The sequence below is a fragment of the Echeneis naucrates genome, chromosome 4 (genome assembly GCF_900963305.1).
Source record: "Echeneis naucrates chromosome 4, fEcheNa1.1, whole genome shotgun sequence".
NCBI classification, from domain to species: domain Eukaryota; kingdom Metazoa; phylum Chordata; class Actinopteri; order Carangiformes; family Echeneidae; genus Echeneis; species Echeneis naucrates.
Genome location: NC_042514.1, coordinates 3713519 through 3724215, shown reverse-complemented (window position 1 = coordinate 3724215; position 10697 = coordinate 3713519). Strand labels below are relative to the sequence as shown.

Sequence of the window (10697 nt, the reverse complement as noted above, 5' to 3'; positions counted from 1 at the left end):
GAAAAATCAAGATATTAAAATTGTTTATATACTGCACTTAAAAAAAAAAAACACTTTCTCTGGACTTAAAGAGGTTCACTGAAAATTAGGGCGTACACAAGTTCAAATTGTTTTGTTCCTTCAGTATGTTGCCACCATTACAAAGTCCTGTATCACTGTAAACCAACCCCACAGAGAAGACTGGCATGTTGCTCCATACCAAGCAAGTATCACAGTACTGTTTGCTAATGTTGTTGAGCATGCCAGGGTTTTTTTTTTATTACTATATCTCTGTATGGTGTTTGTTAAAATCAGCAGATGTGGGCATTCTGTGTATTACATTTGAGTGCCTCAAGCATCACGTTGGTCATGTGTGGGCCATAAAGTGTGATATTTACAAAACAGTACGATGATACTTAGAAACAGCTGCTATTACAAATATCACTGAAGGGCCTCTCAGTGAAGATGGTTTTGAAATTTTTGCAACCCTTGGCAGTGGAACAAGAATCGTGTGTTTTTGGCACAAGTATCATCCTATTCTAACAGGGAGCGCAGCTTTCAAATTGAGCAATACGTAAACAACATCTTGCTTGTGTGTGTGTATGTGTGTATGTCTGTATCCCTCCCTAAGGAATGCCAAGCATACTGCGATTTTCTTCCCTTTGTTTGCCCATACCGAAGCATGAGGGACAAAATTTTACAAAAGAAGTGAGAGACAACAGGGAAAGATTCCAGAACATGGAAGGGCACCAGTCAGTAGTCATAAGCTGCAGGGAAGAAGAAAAAGAAGAGCAGTTAAGCACATCTGCACTTCAGCTCGAGTTTAAGAGGAAGAGGAGCGTGCGATCCATTTCATAGAGGGAGGTTTAAGTCCACATAGGAGGTATCATGCAGGCATGCAGTCACACCAAGGTTGTCTTACTTTCTATTGTGAGGATGCACGTGCTCGCTGCAGTGCCTCTGCTGTTCACAGCCTTGCACATGTACTCTCCCTCGTCCTCTGGGAAGGTCTCCGGCAGGTAGAGGCAGTACGTCTCTCCTCTCTCTATATACTGATAGTCCTCACAGTCCTGGAGCATCTCTCCCTCAAACCACCAGGTCACCTCTGGCTTCGGCTCCCCGGTTATCTTAACGGTGAACCGAACTGGCTCCGAGTCCACCACCGATTGATTCTTGAGGGCCTTTTTAAACCACGGAGCCCCTGACCTGGCATGATCTTCTTCATCTTCGTAGCCCGCAGAGCCGTTCATGATGCTGCCGTCATCCTCACCGTCATCCTCCTTCTTCTGTTAACAGATGACAACAAGAATCACGATTGTTTGCTGCAGTCAAAGCAATCTGAGCGCGAACTCTTGCTGAGCTAGCAGACATTTAAATTACTTAAATGGCCACAAATTGGGAAGGTTTACTTTTTGGAGGGCGGCATCAATTTCCTGCTGCTCAAACTGCATCCTCTGCAATTTCTGCTCCTCTATCCTCCTCCTCTCCTCCTCCTCTCTGGCTTTAGCCATTTGTTCAAATCGGGCTTTCATGTCCACCTTCTGCTTGAATGGTGACTCCTCAGCCTTCACTGGAGTTGTTTCACTTCCCTCTTCCTCCTGACAAAAATCAAAGTCATTGCCTATATCAGCTGCAAGTCGAGATGTACGAAACTTTTATCCAAAAAACCAACTTCTGCAACAAAATCAGTAAAAATCATTAAAAGTGTATAATCCATCATGAAAAATGTAATTTTATAACTTATAAATCCTGCTGATATTTGCTATGTGTGTCTTCTGTGACTACAGTCCACCCACACCAATCGTTTTTATTTTTAGTTTCAATCATAGATCAGATATAAAAGTGGACATTGACTCTGGGACTGAGAAGTGAGGTGAATGCTGAACTAAAACATTTTATCTAATGACCATCAGGGGGCGACTACTGTTTGGAAAGGGAAGTCTAAGTGTGTAGTAGTCTATGTGAAATTGGTCCTCAGTCTCAACTGAATTTTTACCTCAGTAAATGTTTTACTAAATGAGAATATATTCTATTTAAAGGAAAATAGAATTGGGGTGTGGCAGCTGTGTGATTGACGGACTGCACCACACAGCAACCTGACCGACAGTGAGGAAAGACTACAGAGCAGGTCAGATACACATCATCCTTGCGTGCTGAATTGTTTGGCCTCAGCAGAGATATGGGTTTCACTGAGTGCCATTTCTTAATATTAGAATTCACCTATATGTATAAATTGCACTTGGCGATTTTTCTATTTGCTCCTGCTATCCAAATTTTAGTGTTTTTGGATTTATCTCCCCCACATCACGGAGAACATAATACTAGAAATCACTTAATCTTGTTTCAAAGACAGTATGAAAGAGTATTTCATACAAATATTTAATGGTCAGTTTAAGGAAGTTAAACGTTCAAATTCTGTTTGTGGCATCTTGTATTATTGGTTCACATTCCAATACAGAGTGGCGTATTCTTACCTCCTGGAACTTCTCAGCTTCTCTCTCTTTAATCTCATCATCGATGGCCTTCCTCCGTGCTCTCTCCATCTCAATCTTTTTTTGAATTTCCTCCTCAGTCAGCTGCTTGATCTTCTCAAACTTGGACTTCAGGTTCTTGGCCTGGATCGATCCGGTTCTCTTGAGCTTGGTCAGCTCTTCGTACTCTCTGCTTACAACATCCATGCTTTCGTTTATTTCCTCCTGTAGAATTGAAGCCGATCGGTAGTGACAGTGAGTGGCTTATAAATGATATGTGAAGAGAAAAATGTAAAATTGCAATGGGGTGCCTCAAATATGAGTTCTATATTGTTTTTGAATTTATTTAATTGGCCAAAAATGTTGGACTAAATCTAAGAAGCCTAATAAATATTCAACTGTTCCGGGCTGACCTCGCCCATCTCTTGTCGGAGTTGTTCAAATTCTTGCTTCTCCTGCTCCATCTTCTTTTTGCGTTCCTCCGCCTTACGTCTTCTCTCGGCTTCCTCCTTCTCCTTCAGCAGCTCTTCAAAGTTGATCTCCAGTTTTCGAGGGTGCAGCGCTTCCTGAGACTCGGTCTTCACCAGCTCACCTTCCTCATCTTGCACCTAGACACGAGAGAGGCAGAGGTTTCCATTTGGACAAAATATTTACTGACTCCATTCAATGTAATATTCATTTTTATCACCACCTCGGTTCGAGTGCACCTACTTACCTTACATTGAAAAATATAATAGGACCAGATAAAAAAAACAACAACACAGTTTCTAATGCTGCATTTGCTATTCAAGGCAACCAAAAGCATCCAAAATCGAAAAACACATCATCACTTGTAGACTTTTACGCTTGCACATTTATGTTAAATGCATTATTAGCAGCATATTGGAAGAAGACTTGTTGGTTCCTCTTGTGTTTCTGTGAAAAATGTACATTTGAAATTGAAAATATCTTACTGTATCATCTCCATATGCAGACTTTTCCTGATCCAGGCCAGGGCTCTTAAAAAAATAATTTGGACAAGGGAACAGCAATGTAGGTGTACCACAAATATATACGAATTTATTTGCATCCAATTTGAATCCAATTGTAGATAACAAATATAGTCAGTGTTAAAATATATAGGAAGTGTTAGTTTGACCAAATCATCTGTGGTCCTAACTGATATTTCTTTATAGTGCTACTGATATGCCCCACACAGAGATATGATAATATAAATATTTTCCATTTTATGTGTGTTGGGCTGTTAAAATATGTTTTACATTTCTCCCAGTTTTTTTTTTTTTTTTTTTTGCTCAGCTCAGCAGCAGTATATTAAGGTAAAGTTTAAGCTCCGACATGTTAGTGCACACTGTATTTTTTTTATTATAGTCGTGTGCACTTACCATGCTCTTGCGGGCCTCGGCAAAGAGCCTTTTCTCCTCTTCCAACCTCCTCTTGGCCTCCTCCTCAGCTTTCTTCTGCTCCTCTTCTCTTCTCTGACGCTCCAGTTCCTCAAAACTGGCACATATCTTCCCAGGTTCACTGCCCTCCAGGTTCAACAAGGCCATCAGTGCCTCATCATCTTCATCTACAAGCTGAGTAAAGTAAAGTGGTAGATTAAAGATTTATACCACCCTCATATCTAATAAAACTACAATTCATCACAAAAACTATAATCAAGGAAACAGAGTGTCTGGATCTGCCCAGTCATCGCAGAAGTGACTAAAGCTCATTAATTAACATTTTAAGTCATTTATTTAATCCAGACAATCTCACCTAAGTCTCAAGTCTCAAGTCTCTTTTTAGATCTTAAAAGCCTCCTTAACTTAAATTGTTATTCGTTTATCTAAAATAAATATTGACCATGCTCTTCCTGGCTTCAGCGAAGGCTCTTCTCTCCTCCTCCATCCGTCTCTTGGCCTCCTCTTCGGCCTTCTTGCGCACTTCTTCCACTCTTTGCCTCTCCAGTTCCTCAAAGCTCAACCTCAGTTTTCCAGGTCGGATCTCCTCCTTGCCCTCCTGAGATGGCTGGGTGTCGTCCTCGTCTTCTCCCTGTTGATGCACAGATGTACCATCAGCGCTGAGTCATCTAACCTCACAACGAGGAGGTGGAAATGGGATCTAATGTTGCAGGTTCTCACAATAAAAGTTATATTTGTCTAATATTCCTTGTTGGTCGGTTTTTATTTACCATTTCCAATCTGGCCTCCTCAAAAGCCTTCTTCTCATCTATCAGGCGGCGTTTGGCCTCCTCCTCCGCCTGCTTCTTCCTCTGCTCCTGCCGCTCCTTCTCCAGCTCCTCAAATGTCAGTTTCAGCTTTCCTGGAGTCACCTGCACCTTGTCCGAGGGCTTGTCCTCCTCATCCTGAAGGCCAACAGGTGTGAGGATAGAGGCGTTTTTACATCTTCATCCCAATCCCAAAAAAATATTGTGGTATCCATTCACACTAATTCTTACCTGTTCAATAACCGAGCGCCGCTTGGCTTCCCTGAAGGAGCGCCTGTTTTCATCGTACCGCTTCTTCTTCTCTTCCTCTGCCTTCTTCTTCAGTTCCTCTCCTCGATTCCTCTCCATGTCCTCAAAGTTCAGCTTGATTCTGCCTGGAGGTCGTGACGGTTTTGCCGGAACAACCTGCACCAGGATCGTGTCATCTCCTTCCTAGAACAAAAAGTTTTTTCTTTTAAGTTCATCCAGGGGGACAAAATGTAGAAGTCATGAAAGGGATCGGTGAATAAATTTAGAAACCCCATCAGCACATACTGTGGAAGAGGTCGAGCTCTTGTAGATGCTGTCACAGACTAACAGCGTTCAAGGAAAGACAAATTCAGGTCACCCTTGGAACAAACAGCAGTCAGTTGGAGAGTGTAGGCGTGCTGGGGCAACTCTGTTGGCCTAATGTCACCATTTGCAGTGGGTCAGGCTGAGATAGCAGTCTAATTCAGTCCCAGTTAGGAGGTCTGGAGCTAATTTAGTCACTGGGAGGTGTGTGAAACAGTTGCCACTCACACCTGACAGATCCTTCCAGTTGTTTTTCGTTCATTCACCATCTACCTCCTTAAATTCAGTCAATCAGTTTGTTACAAAGCATCTGAAAGTCAACAGCTGCTTTCACATTCAAAAAAATAAAAAATAAAAAAGCTTTGTCATTTTCTGTTTCTGGGGAACCTCAGAGTAATTTGGTCATTGATAGAGATCAAGACATAAAGGCCTGTCCAAGCTACTAAGCTTTTAAAAATTGCTTCTAAAAATTGGGAGGTTATGCTAAAGGTCCAAGATTTTCATCTAATTCCCCTGAGTTGTAATAATCTCATGATTTCAATGAAATCTCAACATATGGCTCCAACCATGACCGATGAAGATGAAGTCAGACACTTCAAACAGTCTTCATAAAGCTCTTTATTATTCGAGGAACTGTTAGTGTGGAGCAGAATTAGGCCAAAGAGGGAGCAAGTAATTGCCTTTAATTTCCTCTGGCACAAGAAAGCTTGTGTCACCGTTCCCAAGAACTACACTGTCTTTTCTAAAAGTGCAGTATAATAAGACTAAAACCACAATTCACATTGTCCCTTCTGTTACTCAGTGTGTGTATGTCAACAAGGCTCCTGCTGGTTTCAGACCTATATACAGCCTCTGCCAACTGTTCGGATCCTAAATGCCACTTAAAATAACTCATCTGAGTGGCGGCTGAGGATTACCTGAATCATTGCAGATAAAAGTACGCCATTCTCATCAGAACAGCGAGACACGCTGCCCCCCTTTCCCAGGATGAGGAAATCCCTGCAGGTTCACTCACCTCGGCCGCTTTTTTAGCCAACTCTTTCTTGATTTTGGCTTTCTCCATGTTGTCCTGGGCCTCCCTCTTCTTCCTCTCACCTTCCATCCTCTTCCTCTCTTCCTCTTGTCTTTGTTTTTCCATTTCTGCAAACTTCCCCTTCACACTGCCTGGGGATTTCAGAGCATGACACAAGCCCTTAGCCTTCCTCTCCTCCCAGATTAACATCCACCTCGTCTTGCGCCTTTTGTTCGTCTTACCTGTGATTTTGGGGACGTAGGATTTTTCCACCTTTGCCGGCTTCACCTCTTCCTCCTCATCGCTGGAAGCAAGTAATTCTTTTATCTGTGGCGGATCAGATGGAGAGTGCGGTGAGGTTACGGTTTAGCTGGGATCATCTCCTTTGCCACTCAGGAGCCATGCTGGTCCCAGCAAGAACAAGGGCCTAATCCCCGCTAATAGGCAGGTCACGTGACCTGCAGGTCAACCGGTGATTGGGCCGCCATGTTGGTGCACAGACAGGAAAGATGAGCGTAGGAGTCCCAGGCAGGCCAGCTATGGCACGACTGCACACAGGAAGGTTGGGTTAGGGTTAGGGTTAGGGTTAGCCCTAACCCTAACCCTGCCTGAGTATCACTGATAATCCACTCACATCACACTGTATCACTGCTTCTGTTTCACCACAGTCGATTTCTAAATCTCCGGCCTTCCCCTTTAAATTTCCAACAAACTACATTTTTTTCAAAAGTCTTCCTCTGTGTGCATCAGCATGTGTTGTTGAGTGATTAGGAAGAAGTCAAAAATAAGTAGATTGGAAATAGTCCAACAGAATCTGTTACCAAATCTATTTTCCGATGTTGGCTGCTAAACGTCTGCTTCTTGTATGACGGCATTCTTCTCCACTACATTTATTCTACCATTTTAGTTAGCGGTGACTTGAAAGCTCAGAATTGCTTGTATAAGTTGATCAATTGGATGTTCAATTATCTTCTGTGATGTCTGGGGTAACTCGATAAACTGCCTGACATTAATGCTTTAATTTTACCGATCTAACAATATGAAGCTGTAACATCAGTGTACTTCTCCCACAGCGGGGCATCAGATATTTCATGTTTTTGCCGGAAAAACTACCTCTTAACCAGCATTTTTTAAAGTAGCTGCCTTTTGAAGTAGGTTTTTAATAAATGGTAAACTGTGGAACGGGGAAGACTGAGTTAGATAATGTGGATTTGCACAACATGCACTTTAAATTCTTAATCTGCTGCAGGAGCTGGTGGACTTCAGCTGGAATTAAAGTTATTTTTTATTCCAAAAAAAAAAAAAAAAAAAAAGAAAAAGTTGAGCACAAACTGAAGTTGAATGTTATATGAAGTGAAAAATAATTAATAGGTTAATTGCACCAAACACTGTGTGGTGGATGTTGCAGTGCGGAGTACTGAACTCAAACCGGCAGCCTTGTCCAGCCGTCATGCCTCATCATGCCATGCAGGCCTCGGTCTGAGGTTAGTGGGTGTTATCGCTCTTTGACCTGCTGCTTCCTGCGGTTCCTCTCTCTCTCCTTGACGTATTGCTCTTTCCTCTTCTGCTGTTCCTCCTTGTTCCTCTGCCTGCTGCGCTCCTCCCGGGCCTTCTGCATGGCCTCGAACTTGTTCGTCACGTCCCCCTTGTCTTTGCTCAACTTGGGCACGTAGCTTCTGGCCACCGGCTTTTTGGATCGGAGGAGTTTCTGTGTTTTGAGGGTCAAAGAAAAACAACCACAACAACAAATAATCGCAGGAAGTTATCTGATGCCGGAGGAGAAGAACCACAGCATCTTAAAATGTGAACATTTCTGTCTCACCTCTCTTTTTAGAGCCACATCAGTCATATTCTGTTCTTCATGTGTGTCTGACTGTGCGTCCTTGGCTTTCTTTGTGTCGTCTGATACTCCGTTAACAGCATCTGATTTTTCTTTCTTATTTTTCTTCTCAGTTGTGTCATCTTTTTCGTGCTCCACGCCGTTCATACGTGGCCGCTTGTCGCTCTTTCCTCCATCGTCCGTGTGGCAGGCCTTTTTGTTTTTCTCCTCAGTGTCGTCATCTTCATGAGCCGCCACGTCGTCCTCCTCGTGCGCCTCCCCAGCTTCATCTTTTTCCGCGTTGTTCAAGCTGCGCTCGCTTTCATTTGAGACGTCTTCCATGTCGTGGGTGACCGCAGCCGCGACCTGTGCAACCTCCGTCATGTTTGTACCACAATGACAAGTTGACAAACAGGCTCTGCTAAAAAAGTTACCTGCAAAATAAAGGACGATTAGGTGCATAATGCAGAGTGGATATATTGAAGCCAACCTGCTTGAACCACAACAGGAGTTGAAAGTTTTGATCACATGATGTGATGCATCACTCATTTCACTGAATTATCAGATTGTATATATAAGAACTTCATACTGATACACAAATTTGTTAGGGTTAGGGTTAATTTGAACCGTACAGCAAATATTTGCTTCCTTTTCATGGTTTTATTGAACATTTTAAATACCCTTTTTTGTATTTCAGCTGTTGAGTACCGTCAGAAAAAATGACTGGCATTTTGAAAGGTTTGATTCTCTACTTTTCCCGGTTAATTCATGGACCAGCTCGCTCCCTTTTGTCTTGATCTGATGCTTGGACTTTATGAGCAACAACGTTAAGGGCAAAGAGAGCTGCTCCACTTCTCTGTATGTGGAGAAAGAGCGCATTGGAGGCTCGTTGACAGTTATTTATAGGCCACTTGTGGGTGCAGGACATGTGATCCGGCTATTTCTGATGAGTGATAGGCAGTTGGACGGCGCTCAAGTTGGCACCCACATGTCGCCTCGCAGACCCTTGACAAAATGGCCAGACTAAGAGCGAGACAACTGGATAAATGAGAGGCCGTTCGGACTGTTAGTCACCCAACAGTGGAGCCGTCGCTGGTTATCAGTGTCCTCAAATACTTCTTCTCTTCAGATCTCAAGAACATCACCCTCCAAAGTGCTGCAGATCAAGAGCTTGGCTGTTTGTGTGTGCCGTGGAAATAAAGAATCATTTTCACTCAGGAAACATCCCATATTACGGTCATTTAGCTGCTGCCGCTCATTCTGCTGCCGGTGGAGTCCACATTGACCATCGGAGGCCTCAGAGGTGTGGTCGATGTAAAATGAGAGTCAGAAGTCGCCTAAACAGCTGAAGAAAGACAAAGCCTCTGGTGTCTGAGCTTGATCCTGATTATGCTCTTAGTTGGTCCAGTTTGTGTCCACACACATAAACAGCTTCTGCAATCTGGCATTTATTAGAATAACAATGTCAAAGTTGACCCGTGCATTCGACACTAAAGCTGGTTCTGATTTCATATGATAACTATGATTCCTCATTATGATCTTTCATTCCCTTCATCTCTCAACGTCAGTCCTAAAAAGTAGGTCAATGACCTGCCACTGAGCAATGTTAAGAGTTCAGTGAGACCATCCTCGTCCATTTTGAAACCGCGGCCAAGTGACAGTGTTTCCTCCCTTTGATCAATGCAATTTAGTATCTTCAGTGAATTCATTTTTCAAAATAAGTGAACGCCTTAACTTCCCAAAAAGAACAGTCAGCTTTTATGTTTGGCTGCTGATGTCCTATTTCTGTTCTCAGCTGGCAGCAGACATCATGACTCTGTCAGAAAAATAGTCTGACGCATGTTGATGCGGATTCGTGTAAATGCAGGTCACAACAGTCTGAATTGCGTTGACAGCAGAGCCACCTGAGGCCACAGACTAAAATCACTTAGAGTCAGCTCTCCGTTGAACCGGAGCAGCTCTGACCTTGTTCACTCACGATGATCGGACCACTTCCTAAACCTCATCCGGCTTCACGACCTACAAAATAAAAGGTTTACCTGTCGAGCGTGACGTCTTCCTCCCGTGTGTGACTTCAGAAAAGTCGAATAAGAAAAGATAGAAAATCCTCCGTGTGGGTGCAGAACCAGGAGAACAGCCCGGTGGACCAGCTCGACTGGCTGCTGGCTGCGCGTCGACGAGCCGTTTCCATAAAAGTACCGTTACTTTCTACCGGATACCGCATTCCGCGCGCGGCTGCCGCAGGTTCAGCTGTTCCCTCCGCGCGCACTGCACAGACACACGCACACGCACACGCACACACCCTTCCCACTGAACCACAGCTGCATAAATAATGTTAATAATTAGTTCATTTAGCATCTTTCTGACTATTTTACGGCGCATAACCATTTTTCCATTTCTCTTCATTATTTTCTACTCGTTTTATTCCTTTCCTTCACTCTCTGTATGTATATTTTCTTTCTTATTATAATAATAACTTAAGACCTCTACTTCCTCTTTGCTTCGAAGTGCTGTTGCTGCAGTTGATCCATTAATGCTACCATTTGAGTAATTTCGTTGTATTCTCATGTGCAATGACAACTTTGACTTTGTTAATTGCTCTTTTGCTATTTCCCGTTTATCATAGATATGTAACATTTATAAGACAAGCCGGTTTAT

General features: G+C 43.1%; 1 protein-coding gene across 3 annotated transcripts; it reads right to left on the bottom strand.

The window, feature by feature from the left end:
* Positions 1 to 233: 233 nt before the first annotated feature.
* On the bottom strand, positions 234 to 10196 carry nexn (nexilin (F actin binding protein)). 3 transcript variants are annotated; one of them, XM_029499961.1, is made up of 15 exons: positions 10079 to 10196; positions 8043 to 8473; positions 7731 to 7928; positions 6463 to 6547; positions 6224 to 6372; positions 4888 to 5088; positions 4621 to 4794; positions 4293 to 4481; positions 3833 to 4024; positions 3404 to 3448; positions 2864 to 3058; positions 2454 to 2675; positions 1389 to 1577; positions 902 to 1265; positions 234 to 746 (listed from the first exon to the last, which is right to left on the bottom strand). In XM_029499961.1, exons 2-15 carry the CDS (start codon positions 8421 to 8423, stop codon positions 733 to 735), a joined length of 2598 nt encoding a protein of 865 aa, XP_029355821.1. In that variant the 5' UTR covers positions 8424 to 8473; positions 10079 to 10196; the 3' UTR covers positions 234 to 732. The 3 variants fall into 3 exon arrangements, with proteins under 3 accessions (XP_029355821.1, XP_029355820.1, XP_029355822.1); XM_029499960.1 differs by lacking the exon at positions 234 to 746 and having other exon boundaries at positions 765 to 1265; XM_029499962.1 differs by lacking the exons at positions 234 to 746; positions 3404 to 3448 and having other exon boundaries at positions 767 to 1265.
* Between the last annotated feature and the right edge of the window lie 501 nt (positions 10197 to 10697).